At 48.0% G+C, this 24,160-nt stretch overlaps 2 protein-coding genes across 4 annotated transcripts; one reads left to right on the forward strand and one right to left on the reverse strand.

The window, feature by feature from the left end:
* The first annotated feature begins 3 nt into the window (after nt 1-3).
* FAM160A2 (family with sequence similarity 160 member A2) lies at nt 4-21,730 on the forward strand. Of its 3 annotated transcripts, none has more exons than XM_036747193.1 (12): nt 4-136; nt 5,630-5,911; nt 6,277-6,915; nt 7,150-7,308; nt 7,588-7,674; nt 7,953-8,120; nt 12,620-12,699; nt 13,063-13,226; nt 13,699-14,520; nt 18,277-18,455; nt 18,870-19,032; nt 21,182-21,730. In XM_036747193.1, exons 2-12 carry the CDS (start codon nt 5,681-5,683, stop codon nt 21,550-21,552), a joined length of 3,063 nt encoding a protein of 1,020 aa, XP_036603088.1. In that variant the 5' UTR covers nt 4-136; nt 5,630-5,680; the 3' UTR covers nt 21,553-21,730. The 3 variants fall into 3 exon arrangements, with proteins under 3 accessions (XP_036603088.1, XP_036603090.1, XP_036603089.1); XM_036747194.1 differs by having other exon boundaries at nt 41-141; XM_036747195.1 differs by lacking the exons at nt 7,588-7,674; nt 7,953-8,120 and having other exon boundaries at nt 31-136.
* Nucleotides 21,731-22,051: 321 nt separating this feature from the next.
* Nucleotides 22,052-23,863, reverse strand: C2H11orf42 (chromosome 2 C11orf42 homolog). The gene is made up of 3 exons (XM_036747197.1): nt 23,714-23,863; nt 22,766-23,609; nt 22,052-22,182 (listed from the first exon to the last, which is right to left on the reverse strand). The coding sequence occupies exons 1-3, from the start codon at nt 23,861-23,863 to the stop codon at nt 22,052-22,054; spliced, it is 1,125 nt and encodes a 374-aa protein (XP_036603092.1).
* Between the last annotated feature and the right edge of the window lie 297 nt (nt 23,864-24,160).

Consider the following 24,160-nt stretch of genomic DNA (forward strand, 5'->3'; position numbering starts at 1 on the left):
CGGACTCCCTCCGCCCCGAGGGGCGGGGCGCGGGCGGAGGCGACCGGGCAGCTATGGCGGCGGCCTGAGAGCGCGGGCGGCGGCGGCGGCTGCTACGGAGTCCGCACGGGGTCAGCGGCAGCGCGAGAGTGGAGCGGTGAGGTCCGGCCCGTGGGATGGGGCTCCTGGTGACGGCTTGGGAGGGGGAGGCCCCGTGAGGGGGCTTGAGTGTGTAAAGCACTCCCGGGAAGGGGGGCTGAGTATGTTAGATTCCGGATGGGGGGGGAGGTGTCTGTGTGTGTAAGGCCCAGAGGGGAGGGCTTCTGCACACATGCACACACACACACATCTGCATCTTGGTGAGACAGTTGTGAGGAACACGTGACAGGTGGGGGGAATATTTGGGCCCTGGGAACACATGACAGGTGGGGTGAACATGGGGGACATACATGACAGGTGATAATGATTTGATCAGGGCATATATAAGGAGTGACTGGACCTTGAGGATTGAATGTTCACAACATTGATGAAGGGTGACATGAAAATGTTCCATAGAATACGAAGAAACGTGATCCTGAGCAGAAAAATGTGGACCAGATTCATATCAAGTGGAAGTGGGGGGATGTCTTATTGGTTTACTTTCTCATATTATGCAATCACCTTAGATGAGACTCTCACTCCAAGACCCCTAAAACCATTTAGGTCATGGGTCCTGTGAAATCTTTGTAGCCCCTCAGTAACCCATGCATCTTTTTTCTTTTCCTTGGTTCCAGACTGGGCTATGATGAAGGTTTTAAAAGGCTTTCTCTCACTCCTTAGGAAAATAGGGTAAAATAACAAAGCAACCCTCACAGCCCCAAATTTGTCATGTTAAATAGAGCATGTAAAGTTTATTCTAAGATGTCTCTAATCTGGTCATAGAAGCCAGTACAACTTTGCAGCTAAATAAACCTCCTAGCTTCTGTCTAGGACTGGACTTCACCTGTGGCCAGTTGCCATCCATCACTGGAGCAAACCCTGTTGGCCTTTCTCCAGGCTTACCTAGAACCCAACTCCTGTTTTTTTTTTTTCCTTCATAATTGTTCTCTTCACATTTGCCCTTTCCCCCTTGCTCTCAGGAACTTTTGTTCATTTGGAGCCCTAAGTTGTTCCTTGAGCTTATGGATGGGGCAGGGGTGAGGTGGGCATTAAGACACTAGAACACATATGAATGATCAGTACTTGCCAACAGTTTTCCATGTTAGCTTGACCCACCTAAATTGATTTATTGTCTCAGTTCTGATATTTCCCCATTTTCTGGGAAAATGTCAGATGTACAAGTGTGTGATAGCCTTCAATAAATAATAATTTCTTAGAGAATTCCCACCAGAAGTATAGGAAAGAAGCTTTTCTCTACTGAGGCAACTTGGGAACATGGTATATTCAACATGAGTGAAAGTGAGGAAGGTAGAAAGCCTATTGAATGACCTTTTAGTGGTAGAGTGAGTACAGAGTGATGATAATGTCCTGATGAAGGCAAGGTCATGTTGCAGGTTTATGAGATGAGGCTACGGGACTAAGTTATGTAGTTGTATCAGATCTTTCTGTATATTAGGCATCGATTGTAGCTTGGTTAAATTTTTGTTATTTCAGTAATCTTTATTATTACAGGTTTCAGTAATGATCTAGCTTAGAGAGAAGACTTTCATAGAAACTCAAGAGCTAGGAGGGACCTCAGAAAATCCTCTCGTTCACCCCCTGCCTCCCATTTTATAGATGAGGAAACAGAGACCAGAGAAGTGAGGTGACTTACATAAGGTCACTCTGGTAGAAATAGCAGAAACTGTATTCTAACTTGGCTACTCTCACTTCAAAATCAGTTAGTAAGGTGCCCCTGAAGGGGCTGCTTGCTCCGCTTTCTGAGTGTTGTAGAGAGGACTCCTGCCTTAGGCAAAATTTGAACTAGGTTACCTCTGTGAAGTCTTTTAACTGAGAATCCATGAGAAAAGTGAATTTTGAGACGGGACTTGAAGGATGTGGTAGACATGGATTGTCAGGAAGATCAGGAAGGAGTTTATTGAGGGAGGAGATTGAAGGGGAAGAAGGATGGGACCAAAGTAGATCCCAGACATGGAGGAGTTCTCTCATAGTCTTATAAGATTGTGGAAGCTGGCATCTTAATACAAAAATATTAGTGAATGGGGCAACAGGACTGCTCTTTTCAAGTATTTGAAGACCTTTTTTGTGGAAAAGAGATTAGACTTACTCAGTTTGACCCCGGAGGACAGAACTGGCAGCAGCGGATAGAAGTGGCAGAGAGGCAGATCTCAACGCAATTGAGGAAAACCTTCCTAATAATTAGAACTGTCCAAAAGTGGAATGGGCTGCCTAAGGGAGCATACAATCTAATTAGGGCAACTATAAACCTACACAAAGATGATTAACACTATTAGGCAATATGTATCTACTAAATAAATGGGATATAGACTGTAGGGTTATAGTGGTTCAAAGATCAGTGAGAACTATGCTGAGCAGGCACTGCTTCTGAGGTAAGGTAGGAATTGAGCTGGGATTTAGAGGGGTTAAGAGGAAGAAGGGTGCTGAAGGCTGGCTGAATGGAGCGAACAGAGATGCTGAAGAAGGAAGGGCCAAAGTATATTGGGGGGACAGTGAGACTAGACCAAAGATTGTATGTAAGGGTGAAGTAGGAAATAAGATTGAATACCTGGGATGTCGTCAAACTGTGGAAGGCTTTGGTTGTCTGGCTGTGGAGTTTGTACTTTATCCAGGAAAGAATAGAACAAACAGGGTAAAAAGAAATTGCAGAGTGAGATAGATGAGAAGAAGCAATGATCCATTTCTTTTTTCAAGTGGTAAAGGAAGATCTCTCATAGGCTCATTTGAGATTTCGTTTTGTTTGTGTCCACCACTCTGACTTGATTATTGAAATGAACAATCTTTCCTAGCTACATTTTGTTACATTCCAGACTGAACCTCTTCTTGAAGTAGTACTACCTTTCTCCTCCTAGGCATCTAATCTCAAAACCTCAGAATCATCTTTGACTCATTCTCATCCACTTTTTTGGCTGGTCCTAACTTATTAAAACAGTTACCTAAATTGAATAAGATTAAGTTTTAGGGCAAATATCAATTTCTGCATTTAGATTGAAAACTCACCTGCAGAAGGAAAAGGGAGTCAGTCAGTTAACATTATGAACAAGCACGGTATGTTGAATGCTGGGGATACAAAGAAAAGTAAAAGATTGTCCCTGCTCTCTTGGAAGGTGGGACTTTAGCTGAGACTTGAAAGAAGCCAGGGAAAGAGGCTGGGAGGTGGAGTTGAGGAGGGAGAGCTTTCCATGCATGGGTGACAGCCAATGAAAATGCTTCGAGTGAGGAGGTGTGATAGACAGCAGTACCCTGGGAAGTAGTGGGTTTCCTCTCAATTGAAGTCTTGAGGTAGAGGGGAAAGGAAGGGAAGAAGTATTTATTAAATACCTGCTATGTACCAGGTATTGTGATGAAGGGTCTACAAATATAATATTATTTGATCTTCACAGGTAGGGGCTATTATTATCCCTATTTTATAGTTGAGGAAATTGAGGCAGATAGGGGTTAATTGACTTGTCTAGGGTCACACAGCTTGTGTCTGAGGCCAGATTTGAACTTAGGTCTTCCTGACTCTCTGCCCAGTGCTGTATTCAATGTGCCACCTAGCTAGATGACCACATATTTGGGATGTTACAAGCAGGGTTCTTTACCAGGTTGGTCTTAAGATGGCTTTTGAAATGTCTTCCAATTTGGTAAATTCTCTGATTTCTTAGATTACTTTAGGATTTCCTATGTTCCCTGTCATGGGTGTTATAAAAGAGATAACCTTTTCAGGTTTGAATTGTAATAGATGAGCTCTAAGGTCCTTCCAACTTGGAGATTCCTTGATCTTGTGATATAATGTGACTTAAATAATATTTGGATGAGGAGTAATAGGTAATGGGGAGGAAGTGTACATAACAGGGTAGGGGTTATGGTGTGTGAATGGTGGATAGGGTGGGTGTTGCTATATGTGAGGCATGATGTCTGTGAATTTCTTTATGTGAGGTCATTCAAAGGCTCTTCTAGAGCTAGGTGAGTGAATTCCTGTCCTTGCTCTTCTCTGCAGAGGAGACTTCAGCTCATTTCTGCCATGGGGCATTTTGTTTGGTGTTGTGGTAGGGGGTGTGTGTGTGTGTCAAATTCATAGGCAGTTTCAGGAAGGTGAATTTCCCTGACAAATGCTCTGGGAAGTTTGGGAGTTAGTTCTACTGAAGACGTCCCATCTAGGTGGGGTGAGGCCCACACCCGGAGCAAAGGTTGATGGCTGAAACTGGGCTACTCCCTCCTGCCCCACTGCTAAGGGATAGAATTCAGTGGGCAGGTTGGCATCTTGGTTACTCGGTGCCTATGTGACTTTTGTTGGCACTTCCTGGCCGAGTGCCTGGTTTCAGGTCACTGGTAATCTCTTAAACCTTTTCTCCTGGCTTTTTGGGCCCAGGGTCCTATGATACTGGGCTCTTTCTTCTACCCCAACACGTTTCTCAGAGGGTATGTTTCTGCCTGATTCTTCTCTGGCATTGAACTAGTCTAGCATATGTGGGAGGGGGCACTGCTATTTTGTGCTTGGACAATGGTCAGGGAGAGGAGAGATGGTTAGAAATTTCAGGCCTTGATCTACCTTGGCCCAGGCACTGCCTCCTTCCTCCCAGTCCCACTCCCTACAGATTAACTGGGGAGTAGGATATCTAGTGAGCATTAAGACAATGAATTGTGACTATCCATAGGACAGTTAGCTGGACCTGGACTAGCCTAGATAAAGAGAACTTTGAAGGTTTTTCTCCAGAGTCTTCTCTGGGAAGAGCAGGAGAGGCTTGTTTACCAAGTGGACTATGTAGAGCCTACTCCTCACTCCTGGTTGCTGTGGAGTTCCCTAGGGAGGAGGAGTGGGGGTGGTGGTGATGGAGCCTTACAGTAGAGGCCTAGTCTTGCCAGGATGGCAGGCACCTCCCTGAGTTCCTCTTGCCACTAATCCAGGCCTATGCATGCCCCTCATTCCTCCTCATACTTTGTGTAATTCTGGACTGTGTGGGTGGCTGTTGTGTATAACTGATGGTGACTTTTAAGTGACTTTGATGCTGTGTGTGTATATGTGTATGTGTGTGAGTGCTTAGAAGCCAAGTACCACCTTTACCTCCTTAATGTGACTTCTCTTCAGCTTTTGGTGGGAGAAAGGGTCCACATTTTCCCTTTTCCTATTAGCCATCCTGAGTCTTCTGAATGTTGTATATTCCTGAAGACAGAGAATGTGTTAGTGTGTGTTTATTCTGTATATATGTGTATTTATGTGGCAGAGTGAAAGCATTAGCCTCCATTCAGGCAGCAGACATAAAGAAAATCAGTAGGACAAATAGTCTGTCTGTACTCAACAATACTGGGATGGAAAGGGAGGGAGGTAGATATTGAGAGGCTCAGTTCTAAGAAGGTTTTGGGTATTGATACCTACCTCTATACCATTTTGCTAAGGTGCTCTCCTTCAGTTGGAATGCCAGATTGTCTCTAAACTTTGCCTCAGTTTCTTAACTCTGAGTGGGCCTATGTTGTACTCGGCTCAGCTTTTATATCCATTTTATCCCTATAGTCTGATGTATGTCCCTGCCACCATGGAGGATTGCGGATCCCTCCAAACTGGATGAAGCGAGTGGGAGCCACAAGTGGAGGGAGCCCTCAGTTGGCAAACCCCAAGAGTGTCCCTGGGACTCCAGCCAGCCCACCCTTCTACCCCATGGAGAAGATGAGTTGGCTGAGTAAATTGGCCCCTCGGGGCCCTGGACATCGTGCTCCCCGAACTACAAGTCTACAAGCTCCTGTTACTGCTGATCCAGAGACTTGCCTCATGGTCTTCAAGAACCATTGGTCTCAGGTAGGACCCCACTTGCTCATTTGCCTCCTTCTGGCCTGCTCTTGCTCAGTGACCCTATTCCTGTCCTTACCTTTCTCAGTAAGCACCCTGTACCATTTTTCCCTAGTTTTCTTCCTTGAACTACTCCCTCTACCTGTATTGCGCCCTTCTTTAGTGAGTCTTTCCCTAAATCTGGGGTTAGGGAGCCAAAGAAGACATGAGTGGTTATCTGTGGTAGGGGTGGGGAAAAAGGGAGTCTGGTTTTGGTTTCCGAGATTGTGCCTTGTTCTTGTATAAGTGAAGAGGGTATCATGAGGTAGCGCCTGCGGGATGAGTTCCTGAGAAGGTCCCAGAAACTACACCCATGGCTCTTCTCTGTTTTGTAGGTAGTCAGGATCCTAGAGCGGAGGGCCCCCCAAGCAGCCCCTGGAGGGTCAGATGACCTCAGTGCTGTGCACAATCACATGTACCAGATGTTGACGCTGCTGGTGGAGGACCGTGCGACTCCTTCAGCTCCCACAGCCCCAGGCCCCCTTCTGGAGTTTGCCCTTCATGAGGACCTTCTAGCAAGGGTGCTGGCCTGGCAGCTGCAGTGGGATGGGCCTGGGGATGGGCTAGGGGCTGAGGAAAGGCGGGCTGAGCAGTTGAAGCTGTTTGAGATGCTGGTGAGTGAGGCCCGGCAGCCACTACTGCATCACCGGCCAGTTCGAGAGGCCTTGCTGACCTTGCTGGAAGCTTGTGGTCCTCCCACTAGTCCTGCACTGGATGCTGGCCTTGTGCTCTTGCTTAGCCAGCTGTGTGTGTGTGTGGCTCGGGAGCCTGCACTACTTGAGCTCTTCTTACAGCCTCCTCCTGAGCCAGGAGCTGCACCTCGTCTGCTGCTCTTCTCCCGCCTTGTCCCTTTTGTGCACCGAGAAGGGACGCTGGGTCAGCAAGCCCGAGATGCGCTGCTGCTACTCATGGCACTGTCGGCTGGCAGCCCCACCGTGGGCCAATACATCGCTGACCACTCCTACTTCTGCCCGGTCAGACCCTTCTTCCCCCACGGTGGGCGAGGGGAAGGACTTAATATGTGATGGCCCAGCCCCAAGGGTAGTAGAAAAGGCAAGGGTGAGCCCTGGGTTCCTGTTCCTCCTCCTCCCTCCTTTGCCCTCCACCTTAGACATCTCCCAGGGAGCTAGCCACCTAGGTTGGGAAGGCTTTGATGGGGTGTGAATCATCTGGTAACCAGGTTGTCCCCCCATTTGCTATGGCCCCAGGTGCTGGCTACAGGACTGAGCGCTCTGTACTCATCTTTACCTCGAAAGATAGAGGTTCGAGGGGACGACTGGCACTGCCTGAGACGGGAAGACTGGCTGGGTGTGCCAGCCCTTGCACTCTTTATGAGCTCCCTAGAGTTCTGCAATGCTGTCATTCAGGTAAGGGGAATCAAGAAGCAGCAGGGGGATGAGGGACAGTGGGAAACTTGCCTGAAGTTGTCTATCTCAGCTATCCAAGTGGAAGGTGGTTTATTAGGGAGCTTTGTGTGTGAATGTGTACTTTAGGGTGGTAGGGAGGGATTGGAATGCTTCCTGGGAGATCTTCATTCAGAGTGTGTGTGTGTGTGGGGGGGGGTCTCTGGAGGTCTCTGTAATCACTTTACTTGTCAGTGTCCTGGGGGCCAGATTGCCTCCTCCCTCACCATCAATCCCCTGCAGGTGGCTCACCCAATGGTTCAGAAGCAGCTGGTCGATTACATTCACAATGGGTTCCTGGTGCCCGTTATGGGCCCCGCCTTGCACAAGGTGTGGAGCAGGACAGGAGGTGGGGACTGGTTGGGAGTGGGGTTGGGTATGTCTTTAAATCTTATCTCGACTCCACTGGCCCTGGGGATGGTGGTGGTGGAAGATTATCCTCTTTTCCTCTTCCCTTCTCTTCTCCCTCCCCCTATACACACACTCTCCTTCCATCTTCCCCTAGTACTCAGTCTGGGGAATAGTTGTCAACTTGGGATATGTGTGTGTAGTGGGGGGGGTCCTGATTCCCTTCCCGTCCCCCTCACCGCCCCCCTCCCCACTCCCAGAGCTCTGTGGAGGAGATGATTGCCAGCACAGCGTACCTGGAGCTATTCCTTCGCAGCGTATCCGAACCTGCCCTACTCCGAACCTTCCTGCGCTTCCTGCTGCTCCACCGGCATGATGCTCACACCATCCTTGACACCCTCGTCTCACGAATCAGCAGTAACTCACGGGTACAACTCCTGTCCTTGGTCATGGCTACTGCCCCTAGGTCAGGGTGCTTCTTGATTTTTGTCTGCTCCCATATCCTTACTGCTGTCCTTTGACCCACCTTGCATCATCTCATCTCTGAACAAGGCTTGTGTCCTCCTTGGGCCATGGATTTTCCACTTTGGCTTCATGCCTGCACTGATTTTCCAAATGCGTTTGCTGGTTACTGTCCTCAGGAGATAATTATTCTCTCCAGTTTTTTCCCCTCATCCTGATAAGATCCTATAGTCTCTAAAGTATCTGGATATTCTGTCCTCATTTGTCTTATGCATGCTTAATAGCCACTTCTAATGGCAATGGCTTAGATGTATTCAGGTTTTCTTACCTTTTGTTATAAGCTGATAACTCATTTAGGCTCAGTCTCCTGTGTGGCCTTTTGGTCCAAGGGATAGCCATCAGGCTTCTTTTAGTTTTCCATGTTCATGAACAAACACCTACTGAACATCTACTGTGTTAGCAGCCTTTGTGCAAGATATGAAGTTGATTAAGTTACTGGTCCTACTCTTATAGGAGTTAAAACCTAAGAGGGGAGTTAGGAGTGCAAAGCAGTGATGCTAAGAAGGAGGGGGCTGACACTTAGAACCAGACCCTGGGACTAATATTTTCCTTTCTCTAAGGAACCATACCATACAGCTGATGGGTATGAGGTTGAACTCTGCTTTTCTTGTTGCTAACAATCTATACTTGACCTCCAGGATACCTTCATACTGTTTATGCATGGTTATAGACACCAGTCCTTCCTCTTAGGTCACCTGAGATAGAGTTTAGATGTTGGGGACAAGCACACAACAGGCCTTCTGGGGAGGAAGCATCTCAAGAGCAGGCCTACTACCACTTCCTTCCTTGAAGCAGATGTGTTTTTTTTTAATTATTAATTTGTTTCTTCTATGATTTTGTCAGTGTTGGGTACTCTATCCATAAACACAGAACACAATCTTTCTTTACCTCAATAGACAGCTTTTACCAATTGTGGCCAAAAATTTCATCACACTTTGGTCAACCTGGTGATTAGCCTTCCTAAACTTTGTTAGGTTGGCCCTAGTATGAAAAATGTAGGGCTCCTCACCAGGCCCCTGTTATAATAACTCACATGCCATGGTCCTTTATCATTTATAAAATGCTTTCCTCATAGTATGCTGGAGAGGTAGGGAGTGCTGTCACCCCCTTTACTGATGAGTAACCTGAAGTTAAACTTTCTCATAGCCATATGGCCACTAATAGCTGCTGGTGGTTTTAGTAACAGTTGACATTTATATAGGAGTATAAGGTTTACAAAGAGCTTTCCCAACTTTCCCAGCTTTCATGTGAACCGAACCTCACAACTCTGAGGTTTTGGTATTGAATTCCTTGTAGATAAGGAAACTGAGGTTCAAAAAGGTTGATAACTTTGCTGCTGCTAGGAAGTGGTAGAGCCAGGCCTTAACCTCCTGCTCTCAAAGTCCAGTATTCTTCCCAGGCTGGTTGGCATTAGAAGGTGGTCTTCCCAAGACCATCTTAGAATTTTCTCTCCAAGATCTGTTACTTTACTATGTATGTTCTCAGTTTTTTCTTTTTTGCTTTAACTTCTTTCCCTTAAAGCTGGAAGGAATCATAGAGTTCTTCTAATCCAATTGTCTCATTTTTATAAATAAGGAAACCTGGACCCAGGCTGGTCAAGTGGTTTCCCTTAGGTCCAGAAGTAGTAAGTGACCCCCCCAAAGCTGAGATTTGGACCAGGTCTTCTGACCCCAGAGCTAATGATCTTTCTACTGCTTCACACTTTGGGTAACCTCTAACCTCTGCTGTTGAGCTAAGGGGAAGGACAGTAGGTATAGATCAGTTTTGGGCACCACACTTTAGGTAAGGCATTGCAATTGGAGAGTGTCTAGAGGAAGGCAACGAAGATGGTGATGGACCTCGGTTTCATGCCCTATGAGGATTGGTGGGAGGGGCTGGAGTTTGCCTGGAGAAGCAAAGATTTAGGAATGGCATGGTACCTTTCTTCATTTATGTGCTGGGCTCTCATGTAGAAGGGAGATTGGATTTTTCCTTGCAAGAACGATAAGGGGAAGTTATAGAGGGAGGTTTTACTTAGAAAGTTTTGCCTTACACCAAACAATTAAAATTTTTCTAAAGTGGAATGACCTGCCTCAGGAGGTCTTCAAGTGACAGCTGGCTGCCTATAGGTGTCTTGTAGAGGGGATTCCTGTACAGGGGCCTGTTAGATTAGCTGACCTCAGAGGTCTCATGCAACTGAGATTCTGTGTCCATACCTAGCAGAGAGAATCTGGGGGAAGTGAGGAACCCCAGAACCTAAAGATAAATTGGCAGCTGCAGCTACAGAGGTTCTCTTGCTTCCAAAGATCTTGGGAGAGGGGGTTCTTCAGGAGTAAAGAAAATATCAGGCAGTCCTGAGCCTTGTGCCCATCTGTAAAGGAACTATGTCTCCCTCCATCCTGGGTCAGTGCTTCTTAAGGACATCTGCACACATAATTATACTTCATGGCACAGCCTTTCCATTCCTTTGTGTGCTGCCCTGCTTCCCCTCCCCTTTCCCCCTCCTCTCCCTCTTCCTACTCAAAACTCTTAGGGCTTCCTAGTTTCTGCTCCCCAGCCTCCTTTTCCTGACTCTCCCCTTTGTACTTTTCCTGAGTGATACCTCTAGAAAGGAGGTTCTTAACCTGTGCTTCATAACCCCGCCCCTCCACCTTTACCACAAAGGATCCATGGATAGATGTTAGGGATGCCCATAAACTTGGAAAGGAAAAAAAAAATACATCTTAGTTTTCAATAACCTTGAATGGAAATTTAGCATTTCCTTCAATTATGATTTAAAAAGCACACACATTATGGTGAGGAAGGGTCCATTGGCTTTACCGGATAGCCAAAAGGACCCCATGACACAGAAGGTTAAGCAGCTGTGCTGTAGAGAAGCAAGATGACTCAGAATCTCTCCTTGTCTGAAGCTCCTCCTACTTCCTAGGGCAAACCTTTCTGGTTACCTAATCTCTCCACAGACAGATATTCAGCTACATTGTCACTGAATAGTTTGACACACTTAGTTACAGTGTTTAAGAATAGTCTTTGCAGATATTCAGGGATACAGTTCAACATTCTACAGACAAACCATGTGCACAGCCCTGTGTTTGGCACTGTGCTGCTTTACAATTTAGATAAGGGTCAAGATCTCTATCTGGAAGAAAGCTTAGAGGTCATTTAGCCCAGTCCTCTCATAGAGGAGGAAGCTGGGTCCTAGAGAGGTTAATGATTTGCTCACGGTCACCCCGGCAGTAAATGGCAAAGCCAGGATTTGAACTTAGGTCTTACAGCTAACTCTAAGCTTCCCATTCTTTTGGCTGTGCTGTGCTGGCCTTGAGACTCTGCTAGATAGCTAGAATGTCCAGTGAGTCTGAAAGGGTAGGTCATTGCCAATTTGGGGTGAAGGAGGGCTTTGTGGGGAAGGGGGCATATGAACTGGGTTTTAAAGGATTGATAAAAACTCACCAGAATAAGAGGAGGAAAGAGAAGAGATTCCAGGCATAGAGAACAGTTGAACAAAGGCACTCATAGGATGCTAGAGAATGGTCCATTTTATGCTAGAATTCAGAGTGTGTGGAGGGGACTGTGCATGGGAAAAGATCAGAAAGGTGGTAGGGAGTACAAAATTGTGAAGAGCCTTGAATACCAACAAGAGAGAGTCATTTCAACTTTCCTCAGTAGGGAGCCATTAATGATTTTTGAGGAAAGGACAGAGCAGATAGATTACTCTGGCAGTTTGTGAAAGATGTATTGGTGTGGGAAGACCCATTAAGATGCTATTCCAGTAGTCCAGAGATGAATGGTAACGAAGGTCTGTGTTGGGGTTGAGAGTGGCACTAGAGAGGACTAGAGACGTTTTTTGCAGACATCCAGTTTGTCACATCACAGCTAATGAGACAAAAATTCAAACCGATAAGTAGATTGCCCCTTGGAAGGAAAGAATGGGTCTTTCATCGTTGATCCTGTGGTCCCTGCTGCCTTCCTTTACTCACATGTGCGTGGGTTGTCTCTTTGTGCCCTGCTGAGTATGAGACTCCATGCAAATTATCCCTTGAAAGATCACTAGACATTTATAGTCAGACCACCTGGGTTCAAATATTGGCTCCAGCATTTGCAAGCTGTGTGACCTTAGGTAGTTACTTCATCTGTAAGATAAGGATAACATTACTTACCAGTGTCATGGGACTCTTGTGGGGAAAGTATTTGTAAACCCTAAAGTGCTATAGAAATGTGAGTTATTTTTAGCTGATGGGAGGGAGAGTTGTAGGTGATTATGGCTTTACCCATATCAACATGGTTTCTACTGAAAGGTGGTAGAGGTTAGCAGGGAATGAGAATTTTATGCAGATGACCTCTTCCTCCTAGCTCTCTGCTGTTGCCCTGAGCCTGGGGACTGGTGGGAGGTGGGGACTCTTGGTTAAGTGACCCCTTCCTTCCCCTTTAGCTCTGCATGGTCTCTCTGAGCCTCTTCAGGACCCTTCTGAACCTCAACTGTGAGGATGTGGTGCTGCAGCTGGTGCTTAGGTACTGTGAGTGGAAGCATAGCTAAACTACTTGAGAGTATCCCTTGTACCCCCAAGAGGGCTTGGTGAAGGGAGGGCACTGTTTGGGAGACCTCAGTAGGCTCAGCTGTGCATTTTCCCTAGCTAGGTGTGAGAAGGTTGTGAGAGAGGGTTCCAACATAGTCTTCCTCTTGACATCAGCTACTTACTTCCCCCCTTCATCCCCCCACCCCAATCCATGGTTACCTCTCTGCCTTCCCTGATTCCCATATTTGATTTCCTGGGCCCTAACCCCCCAAGCACCCTGAGCCTTAGTTTCTGTGTCTCCAGACTCCTTTTCTCCCAAGTATCTGACCCCAGGCTGCTGCTCCTCCATTTTCCTCAGGTATCTGGTCCCGTGTAACCATGTTATGTTGAGCCAGAAGCGAGCCGTACGTGACCTGGACCTATACGGGCGGGCAGCTGACAAGTTCCTATCCTTGATCCCTCGCTGCTGCCGGCATCGGGCCCCAAGTCCACCCCACCTGGAGCAGACTTCTTGGGCTCGAGGTAGGGATAGCCACTGGCAAATATGGGCTGGCTTCCTGGGAGGGAACTTGTAATGGAGTATGTCTAATCCCACATACAAAGTCTAGGGTGGAAAGGATTTGGGCCAACCCCTGCCTCTGAATATTGCTCTCTCTAGCTCCTAATCCCATTTTAACTCTATCTTCCTCCTGTCCCCTCCCAGCTCCCTCCTTGTTATTTTTGGTCTATACCCCCATCAGCTTTTCCATCCTTTTTCCCATTTGGAACCCAGGGAATGGAGGGGTGGGGCTAGAATGATGATTTGAAAGGTGAAGGGAGGTGGAAGAAGATTCACTTATCCTGATCTGTTCTGACTATCTGTCTTCTTATCTCTAATATTCCCTCATCCTGACTCTGCTTCCTCTGCCTTGCCCTGACCTATCCCATGATCAGTTTGCCCTCATTCCACAGTGATTCCTTTGATGACCCTTATTTTCCTCATTTGTGTCCATAGGCCCTGGCAGCCCCAATTTAGATTCTTCATCAGTGGTGACAGTAACCCGGCCCTCCACACCATCTCGCCTTGCTCTTTTCCTTCGGCAGCAGAGCCTGGGTGGCACTGAGCCCCCTAGCCCCGCTCCTCGCTCTCCCAGCCTGGCCCCATCACCGGCCTCCAGCCCTGGCCACCGGCCTGGCCCTGTGGAAGAGCCAGGCGAGCTGGAAGACAACTACCTAGAGTATCTTCGGGAGGCTCGGCACTGTGTGGACCATTGTGTTCATGCCTGCCGTTTCTGGTCTGCCCCCTATGATGGGGAGCAGCCCCCTGCTGACCCTAGCCCTGTGGACCCTGGCTCTGGCCCCATTGGCCTTCGGACTAAGAAACGGAGCCTACAGCCAGAGGAAGAGGATGGGGAGGATGGGGGGGAGGGGGAGGAAGAAGAACTAGGAGGTGGGGGCCATGGGGGGGTACGGATGTTGTCTCTGGGGGAGGGAGAGGGCTCTGGCCTGCTGACCTCCCTCCAGGTCAATGGCGCATTAGGGCCTTGGCCTGAGGGGGTCAAGAAAGTACGTCGGGGGCCAGGTGAGGGAGTAGGGGAACAGAAGGGGGGGATTGGAGGGTTGGTTGGGCTGGAGGGCTTTGGGAGGGAACTAAGAGAGTTGGAGGTAGCACTGAGTAATGGGGGTGCTGGGCCAGATTCTGGGCATGAATCCCCATTGCTTCCTGAAGAGGAGGAGGCAGCCTACGAGAGCTTCAGCTGCCCACCTGAGCCCCTTGGCCCTCTCCTCAGCAGCCCTCTTCGGATTCCCAGTCAGCTGCCCAGCCAACCCTTCACAGGTGAGCCCTTCACCCTGGTGTTTTGTGTGCCTTTGGGCAGTGTCCCATGTGTGCTCTTATTGCTATTGCCCATTTCTCCCATTTTCATCCTGTATGGCGGGGTTCCCTGGCCTCTGTGCACCTTAGCTTATATTCATACTGGGTTGGATGAGACCACAGTAATCATAAGACCTCACATTTATCTAGGGATTTAAGGTTTGCCAAGTACTTTACATACATTGTCTCATTTGTTCCTTATAACAACCCTAAAGTATTTGCTATTTTTAGCCCCACTTTATTAATGATGGAATTCCAAGAAGTTAAGGGATTTGCTGCCTGGGGTCACACAGGTAGCAAGGATTGAAGGAGGGATTCAAACTGTCTTCCGGACAGTCCAGAGCTGTATTAATTCTGACACTATCATGTGTCTCTTGGCTCATGTTGTTTCTGTGTGTGTCATTTCATGTATGTTTGCCCTCCCTGATTTCTCATGCTTTCTTTATGCTTTGCTGAGTAAGTCTTGGCCCATGTTTTGCATTCATGCCATGTCATATCATGTCATGTGTGTTCCAAGGCGCACTCTCTGGTCATGAGTTTCCCCTTTGTAAATGGTCTTCTGTGTTCCAGGTCATGGACAGAAAAGTACCTTTGTTCTTTCTCCTGAGGAGACTGTGTTGTTTCAGGTTTACCAGTGGTCTTTCACTGTACTGTGATCTTGTTCTATTTAGAAGGCACGTAGATGTGGTTTCATTTATGTAAGGCTTATCTATGTCCTGTCACCTGTAGGAATCATGCGCCATGTGTTGTGTTGGAGGCCTGTGTGTGTGCTCTAATATACATGTGGGAGGCATGTATGTAACATATCCTGGATTAGAGCTGAAGCCCCATATCCCTGGTGCTGAAGCAGTCCCTTGGTCCTTCAGCTCCAGAATTTAACTGTTTTCTCTAGGACCAAAGCAAAGGGTCTGCCACCCTACCCTTCTGATTAGCTGCCACCTTCAGGAAGTTCCACCAGGGGGCACCCCGGCCACTGTATGCTTCCATAGTCATCAACAAATTAATCCCTCCCTCCCCCCAAGTCTGAGCTTTTCTAAGTGTTTCCTGCTACTGAACTGAAGAGCATGGGGGAAACATATCCTGGAAAAGACTACCTTAGCTAGTGTAGAGTTGGAGATTAACCTGTTGTCACTTCTGGGTTAAAGAGGAGAGGCCGTCTGATCTTTTTCAGGTTTCTTCTCTCCCATCTTTGCACTCCTGCTTTAGTTACATTTCTGGTTTTCACTGAGCTCTGAATTGTTTTCCTCATTGTTTGAATTTTGGTTGGTCTTGGATTCTTAGTTCTGGACAGAGGTGGCTCAAACCAGCATCTCCTTACCTCTTCCATGTCTTATGTGAGTCAGGCATTTATTTTCCTTTGGCTTTAGGACTGCTCATTTATTCTGCAGCCTACACTATGCCTTCTTGGGAGTCCTCAGGAGAAAGAACAAAGGTACTTTTCTGTCCATGACCTTGAACTTTTCTCTCTTGGCTTTAGTCTGTCCTGATCTTACTTTGTGGTCATCTCCTTCAGCTACAAATTTTTCTGATTCTTGGCCACAGGAAATGCTATTCTCTTCTGATGTTCCTTGGCCTGAGTCTAGATCTTGTAGTTACCTTAGCACATCCTGTTTCTTCTGTCCTGATTGGTCTGGTGTAATCACACTTAGTAGTCCAGTCTTACTACTAGTTCCCTGTCTAGTGTAACAAGTGTTGGCATCTTGGTCTAGTTTCCTGGGTGGCCATGCTGCCTAGAGGGTAGTAGTGTCCTGTAATCCTCACCTTCCCTTTCTCGCCACCTATTTGGTGGCAAGAGTCAGAGTGCTTGAACTGAAAGGAACTTAGAGATGGTCTAAGATCTCTCATTCTGGTCAGTGATCCTGCAGTTGTTCACGTATGACATCTCAGGTCCCTTCTAACTCTTATTCTTTGACTTCTCTTTCTTACACCCTTCATTTTACAAATAGGGACACTTACTTGATGCTTAGTGAGATCCAGTGCGTAAGACCACAGAGCTAATAAATGGCAGAGTCAGAACCTGAATCTGGGTTTCTTGAGTCCTTATATTACTTCCTTTTCTCCTTCCTGTTCTGAAACCAAGAGCTCTCTTTATTTGGTTCTTTGACTACCTTGACTTTCCTTTGTTAGCTCTCTTTGTTTTCTATTCTGTGCCCTGATTAACACCTTGAGCTGAATTGAGGACTTACCTGGGTGCTTCTGGGTCTTCTGACTCATCTCTATTGGGAAAGCTGATTGACACATCTGAAGCTAAATAATGATTCCCACTGTGAAGATTTGGTAGCCATGTCAGGAAGATGACCGGCTGGCCAGACTCTGTCCCATTTTATCTACTGTCTCGCTCAACCTTTATAAACCAGTTCCCCATAGATGCTTGGGTGGAGGCCCCTTCCCCTCTCCTTCTGCCACCTGGATGCTTAGGCTGCCAGAATTTTCCAGGTCCTGTGGATTTGCCTCATCTTGGCCTGGATGCCTGCTTTCCTCCCAGAGTTAGAGGCAAGGTTTCTCAAAATGATTTTACTAACACTTCAGGAAATAGGGTAGAATGCAGCTGACTCCTAGAGCTCAGAAATGCTGAGTTAAAGAGCCTTGGACTCTTACCCCAATATGTGCTCAATCTAGTTATAGAGACTGCTACAGTTTCTTGTGGCTACTGTCCCTGCTTGAAACAGTGGAAAAAGGATTGGGTTGGGAGTCAGAAGACCTGGGTATGTGTCTAGTTCTGCCCCTTATTTCTTGTGTGATCTTGGGAAAATCATTTGGCCTCTCTTGGTACAATTTCCTCATCTATAAAAAGGGGTTGGACTAGATGACCTCTAAGATCCGGCTCTTAATTCTCTGATTGCATATATCACAGAATCAGTTGGAAGAAGCATAGAATTTAGAGTTTGTAGAGACCTTACTGATAAATCAGTCAGTCAGTCAACAAGTATTAAGTGCTTACTGTTTGCCAGACACTGTTAAGCATTGAGGACTCAAGCAATCCCTGTTCTTAAGGAGCTTATGGTGCAGTCCAGCTACCTCTTTTTTTTATAGAAGACATAACTTCAGGCTAAGAGTGTTTAAGCTCTTTGGCCAAAATCACCCAAGTGCTAAAGTAGCAGAGTTAGGATTCTCACCCAGGTTCTTAAGACTACAAATAGAGTGCCCTTTCTGCCATGCTGGGATGACTTCAAATTACATATTCCTGTACAGGAATCCTGTCATTAGCATCCCTAATGAGTAGTGCCTGGCCAGAAGTGTGTATGTGTGTGTGTGTGTGTGTATATGTGTGTATATGTGTGTGTGTGTGTGTGTGTGTGTGTGTGTGTGTGTGTGTGTTGGGGGGGGGGCGGGGTGGTTCAGACTTTGGGAGTTTTTCTTTACATTGACTGGAAATCTTCCTCTGCAACTTGTACCTATTACTCCTAGTTTTACCCTGAGGTGCTAGGCAGAACAAGTTAACCTCTTTTTCCACGTGACATCCCTTAATATATACCTAAAGATAACTTTCACATTCCACTAATAGTAGAGTTATTCTGCTCGCCTGTAGTATACTGTAAACCAATCATTCCCCTCAGTAATACATAGTTCTAGTAAACTTACACAGCAGAGGATATAAGGTATCATTAAGGGAAAGGAGAGTTCTCTGAAGCTTATGTGTGTCCTCTGTCTCATATGTTAGAAATATGAGCCAAATGAGAAGTGTGTGCAAGCCTTGTGTCTTGTGTACCATGTTCCCAGGCCCCTTCATGGCTGTGCTCTTTGCCAAACTGGAGAACATGCTGCAGAATTCACTTTATGTCAACTTCTTGCTGACGGGGCTGGTGGCTCAGTTGGCCTGTTATCCCCAGCCCTTGCTTCGTTCTTTCCTGCTCAACACCAACATGGTCTTCCAGCCCAGTGTCAAGTCCCTGCTTCAGGTAAGAAAGGAGAGTCATCCTTCTTAGGAAGGGGGGAGATGCAAGAGTCAGGAGACCCACATTCAAGGCTTGGCTCTACTATTTAACTGACTGTGTGCTGGTGAGCACTCAGCTTTGCTGAGTGTTGAGTTTCTTCATTCGTGTTCATGATAGAGATGAATCCTGGGTAGCGGAATGGGGTTGTTTAGGAGAGGGCTGTTTGTGTACAGGGGATGAATATTCATGTGTATTGTGTCAAGTGAGGAAAAATGGGGGTAAGGGCATGCATCTGGGCTCATCCAAAGAACCCAGAGTTAGGAACATATGTCAGTTTTGGGGCATGGAGTAGGAATTGGGGAATTGGAAGAGCCTGGCCTTTGGGGTATGGGAACAGCCTGGAATGTGCAAAAGCTATCATTAAGTTCTGCTGCACAGGTGCTGGGTTCAGTGAAGAACAAGATTGAGAACTTTGCAGCCTCCCAGGAGGACTTTCCAGCATTACTCTCCAAAGCCAAGAAGTACCTCATTGCCCGGGGCAAGCTGGACTGGTCTGAGGGTCCTGGGACTGGATCTGTCCCACGACGCCCAGATACCCTTGGTGAGGTCCTTTCCCCTCAATCCTTTTGAATTCCTTAGTAAGACCTCTTGACTCAATCTCTCTGACCCCTTCTGAGAGGCTTCTCACTCTCCACCCCCAAACCTCTAGTTCTGATTTCCTTATTGTTCTCAAAGACCCAGTTCATACTTCCTAAGGTGTTATACCCCAGGCCCTTTGCCCTATGGAATTCTTAATTCCTCTGAACTCTTCATTTGATTTCCTATTCCTCTGATCCTTCTGTCAGTGAAGTCTTACCTGGAATCTCTAATCCCAGTGACCTCCTGGGTTAGTCCTCCATCTTCCTAGCATCTCCACCTCCCTTGGTGAAGTCTAGACTCTCCAATCCTCATGTTGAGGACTACAACTTCTAAATAATAATAATGAAAATAGCTAACATTTATATAGCACCTACTATGTACCAGGCATAGTGCTAAGTGCTAAGTGCTTTACGATGATCTCATCTGATCCTTAACTCTGGGATATAGATATTATCATCCCCCTTTTTATAGGTGAGGAGACTGAAGCAACAGAGGTTAAGTGAACCCAGTCACATCAATCATTTCTATATTTTATTAAGGACTGCTGAATGTGAAGCTCTGTGCTATTCTCTGAGGACACATAGAACTAGAAAATGGAGTTGCTGCCCTCATGGAGCTCATATTCATGTGTTCAAAAGTACCACCAGGTGGTGTCTGATCACTTTGTAATACTTGCTACAGACAGCTTGAGCTATTTGAATTTAGAGGAGGGAGAGGTCTCTTCGGGTGGACAGAGAAGGCTTTAGGGAGCAGATGAGGTTAGAACTGGACCTTGAAGGATGGGGTAGGATTTGGAGATATGGAAAGGTAGGGCATTCTAGGAAGGGAAAACAACTTCAGCAGAGGTTTGGAGTCAGAAAGATTGGGGAGTTTTCAGGAGATGGGAGAGAGGAGACCAGCTGGATAGAAATGGAGAATTTGGGAAAATGGAAATAAGGCTAGGAAGTTTTGGAGTAGAGAATTTCTATGAAAGAGTAGTAGGTGGCCAGGGATAATTGGGGTGCATGTGGATAGTTGAGCCTTTATCCTGTAGTTTATGGGGAGCCATTGAAGATTTTTGAGAAGCAAACTAGTGATGGACATGCTCAAGTTGCGTTTGGCTGGACTGGACTGGGAGAGGTGGGAGGTAGGCAGATGAACTAAGAGGCTGCAGGCATAGTTCAAGGGTGTGATAATGAGGGCTTGAGTTACAGAAGTGAGAGGGAGCCATAATAGTAAGGATTTAGAATTGGAAGGAACTCTTAGAGGTGATCTAGTCCAAACCCTCCCCCACACCCTTCTTTTATAGATGGAGAAATGAGACCAGAGAGGTTAAATGATTTGGCCGTAGATACATAGGTTGTGTCAGAGCCAGAATTTGAACCCAACATCTCTGACTCCAAACCAAGTACTCTTTACACTGCACCATGCTAGAGGGAGATGGGGAGAAGTGACAGGACTCAACAGCCCTGGAATTCACAGATGTCTATGAGACTTTAAGAGTAACTGTTATATGGCAGTTTTTTGAGGGAGCAATGGCCTGGAGGAGGCGATAAGAGATCATGGAGGGCGCAGGTAGACAGGCGAGCCTTGGCAAAGTTGAAGACTCGTCTTTGCCAGAAGAAAGGATGAGAATGTTGGGGTAGGAAATAGATAACTAAAGATGAGGAGAAACATTGAGGGATCTCATGGCAGTGGCCCACCTACTGATGAAAGGAGATGGCAAGTTTGATCCAGGGGCAAGAATGGATATTGGCTTAGCAGATATGACTGCAGAAACATTGAGTACTTATAGTGGGACAGTACACTGGAGGGTTAATGGAGAGCAAAGTGCTGTCTCCTTGTTTCTGCTGGCCTTGAGTGCAACAGTACTTGTGAAAGATTGGGTCTGCTGGAATTATAGCAATAGAGAAAGGTGAAAAGTGTCCCAGGAAAGCACTTTACCTCTACCTATGTTCCTCCTACTCCCATTCCCCTTCCAGTCCTGGGCATATTCTTGGGGAATAGATGGAGCCCATCTTCCAGATGTGTCCTAAGTCTGGCTTTCCCTGAGAGTGAATGTGTGGGGCTATGATCTCCAGCTCAACCTTGGCCCCTCTATAATCCCCTCTCTCATTTCTCCTGCTTCCTAGTGAAGGCCCGGAAGCCATCCTTGGGAGAGCTGCTCCTTCGTCATGCACACAGTCCAACACGTTCCCGGCAGGCAGCCCAAGTAGTCCCACAACTGGGCCGTGAAGGCCCTGGCCCGGCCCTTGGCTTGGGTGGGAGTTTGGGTTCCCATTCAGCTCTGGGAACCTCACCCTTGCCCCTCCGGAGTAGCCCTGCTGAGCGTCAGGGTGAGGCTTTGCGCATCAAGAATGCTGTCTATTGTGCAGTGGTCTTCCCTGAGTTCCTCAAGGAGCTGGCGGCCATTTCCCAGGCCCATGCAGTCACCTCACCCTTTCTGCTGGAGGCCTTTGAAGAAGGGCCCAGGACCCCTGCCAGGCCCAGCCCTGAACCCTAGTCCTTCCTTCTCCATCCCCCTTGCCCATTGGACAATCAGGAGCCCAGGGAGGGGGGCTGGATATGAGGTGGGCTCCGTTTTTAGATGCCAAGGAGGCAGAAGGATAACTTTTTAATTTATTTGAGATGAATGTTTTATGGAGAACTTGTTGCAATATGTATAAAAGGGAAATGTCTAAGCAGTTCTGATGCCTCCTTTGTGCTTCCCAAGGCTCATGGGTGGCTGAGTGGGGTTGCATGGACACAAAGGCTTGCTTGGGAGTGGGCAGCCTCATTCCTTCTCCCAGGCCCCTAGCCTGGGATGTCAGGCCTGGAAGGGCTAATTAGAACTGGACCCTGGGCTTCCTGGGGCTCTGGCCCACCCACCCAGCACCCAGAAGGAAGAGGCAGTATTGGTCTGGGGTGGTTTTGGGGAGTAGCAGCTGGTATTTATTGGGGACTAGGCTCCTTGCACCAAGCCCTTGGGGCTGAGCCCCTCTCCTCCTGCCTCCCCCTCCCCCTTAGTCATCACTGTCGAATTCCGCTGATAGGCCCTGTAGCAGAGGCAGGGACATGGAGTGCCGGTCCGGGTCCCCTGGGCCCCCGCCCTGGTTCCCTGATGAGGGGTTTCGAGGGCTGAAGAGCCAGTTCTCTGTTGGGGTGGGGGGGAAATACTGTCACAGCTTGCCTGACCTGTGATCCCTCAGGACCCATCTACTGGGTCCTCTTGCCCAACCTATGTACCCTATTCAAATGAGATAATATTTGTAAAGTGCTTAGCACAGTGCCTGGCACATAGTAGTTGCTTAATAAAATGCTTATTCCCTTATTCCCTCCCCCCTGATGATCTCATGCCTGGAACCTTACATTGTAGCCCTATCCATCTTTTAGATTCTGGACTTAATGCTCCTCTGGTCACCTGCTATACATGTTCCCCCAAAGCTCTCTCCCTCCCATCCTAGGCCTCATACAGTAGTCCTGTTCCTCAAGGCTCCAGGGACTCTGTTCTTAAGGGCCTGGGCTCCATTCACATCCTGACCCTTATACCTTTGTCCTGTCTCCAAAGATTTGAGGTCCCACAACACAGTCTCAGTATTGTATGCACTCTGTATCCTGTCCTGTCCTCTAAGGACTCAGATCCCATAGCTTAGTTCTGTTGCCCCAGTCTTGTGCCCCAGCCCTATCCCCCAAGGCCTTGTGACCTGACTACTCAGTACCTTTTTTTTTCCCGGTACCCGACAGCGTGTTTGGCCCCCTGCGGAAGGGGTTTCGGCCCTTATAGGAGAACCTGCTTGTCTGTCCTTCTGGGGGACCCTGCCCGGGTGGTGTGGGTGGCTGTTGGGAGGGTGGGGCATCAGTATCAGGAAGGGTATTGGTTAGGGTTGAGGACAGGGATGGGGTCAACACTGAGTTCACTGTGGGCTCTGGACCTGGCCGGGCCCAGCTGGTTTCCCTAGGCAGTTTGTCCCCAGTCAGGGGCCTCTGTGGGCCCAGCATGCCCTTGGGCTGAAGTGCAAACTTGAGGCAAGAAAAGGCCACTGGCAAGGGGTACTGAAGATGCAGCTGGCGGGGCTCACAGGCTGTGGGTGCAAGGACCAGCTGCAGCCAGGAGCAAGAGAAGACTTGGTAGATGACATAGATGCTGTGGGTGCCACGGAGCCAGGGCAGGGCTGGCTGGAGGCCCACTTGACCTGGTGGGAGTAGTAGAAAGGCCACACGTTTGCGCAAGCCCCCCAGCTTCAGGGTGATGCGGCAGGGCTGCCCATCTACCAGTCTTGTTTCCTCATAGCCTACCTCGGCCCTGCCCTTGGGTGAGTACTCCCTTGTACAGTGGGCAAAGGCACCTTCAGGTCCTGTACGCTCCAGCAGCCCTGGCAGTGGTCCCACAGGTAGCAGAGCCCGCCGACTCCGGCGTGGCAGACCTAGCCCAAGGGGCAAGGGTAGGCCTAGGCGGGCACGGATGAGCCATGGAGATGGCTTTGACTTTTGCTTCACCAGCACTCCGAGTAGGTCATAGCATGCTGCATCTGCCAGGAAGGGAACAGCTACCACACTGGGTCCAAAGCGCTCCTCGATGACCTGTGGAGCAGTTGGGTAAAGGTCAGAGCTGGGAGGCATCCCTTGACCTGTCCCTCCCCAAACTGTCCAAGATCCAGTCCCATTTACAGGCTCAGTTCCCCCACCTTGTCTTTGATGAGGGCCCAGGTGGAGTCAGCCTCAAAGAGTGACAAAGGCTGGGGGGTGCTGGCTGCCATGATCAGTGAGGGCAGCCCCCAGAGGGCAGGGGAACTGGGCCTGCAAGCCTCTGCTCTAGGCCCTGGGCCTGAGGTCATAGAGCTGTTGCCAGGCACCAGGTCCTGGAGGGAGGACTTCTGGGTTCTGTTTCTGGAGCCCCAGGGGGAGAGAAGAACTACTTGGGCTTTATGTCTAACTTTGGGGTTCCTTGGGAGGCAAGACTCCTGGGTTCTTAGTTCAGTTTGGGAACTCCAATGGATTTAGGGCTCTTGGTTTTTGCTCAGATTTGGAGTTAATATTCTCAGTTGTCTGAGATCTTCTCAGCCTGTTTACTCCATGCTGCTATTATGTCAATAAGGAACCTAGACTGCAGGGTTCAGGGAGCTGGTGGTGGC

This window comes from Trichosurus vulpecula, chromosome 2, assembly GCF_011100635.1.
Source record: "Trichosurus vulpecula isolate mTriVul1 chromosome 2, mTriVul1.pri, whole genome shotgun sequence".
In the NCBI taxonomy this organism is placed as follows: domain Eukaryota; kingdom Metazoa; phylum Chordata; class Mammalia; order Diprotodontia; family Phalangeridae; genus Trichosurus; species Trichosurus vulpecula.

What these genes read in the sequence shown, in the direction of transcription:
- FAM160A2 (XM_036747193.1), top strand. Translation starts at nt 5,681, where the DNA reads ATGAAGCGAGTGGGAGCCACAAGTGGAGGGAGCCCTCAGTTGGCAAAC. An exon ending in TCTGCAATGCTGTCATTCAG is followed by an intron (nt 7,309 to 7,587) that starts GTAAGGGGAATC and finishes AATCCCCTGCAG; the next exon opens with GTGGCTCACCCAATGGTTCA. An exon ending in TGGGCCCCGCCTTGCACAAG is followed by an intron (nt 7,675 to 7,952) that starts GTGTGGAGCAGG and finishes CCCCACTCCCAG; the next exon opens with AGCTCTGTGGAGGAGATGAT.
- C2H11orf42 (XM_036747197.1), bottom strand. Translation starts at nt 23,863, where the DNA reads ATGACCTCAGGCCCAGGGCCTAGAGCAGAGGCTTGCAGGCCCAGTTCC. An exon ending in GGGCCCTCATCAAAGACAAG is followed by an intron (nt 23,610 to 23,713) that starts GTGGGGGAACTG and finishes ACTGCTCCACAG; the next exon opens with GTCATCGAGGAGCGCTTTGG. An exon ending in GGGGCCAAACACGCTGTCGG is followed by an intron (nt 22,183 to 22,765) that starts GTACCGGGAAAA and finishes CCACCCCAACAG; the next exon opens with AGAACTGGCTCTTCAGCCCT.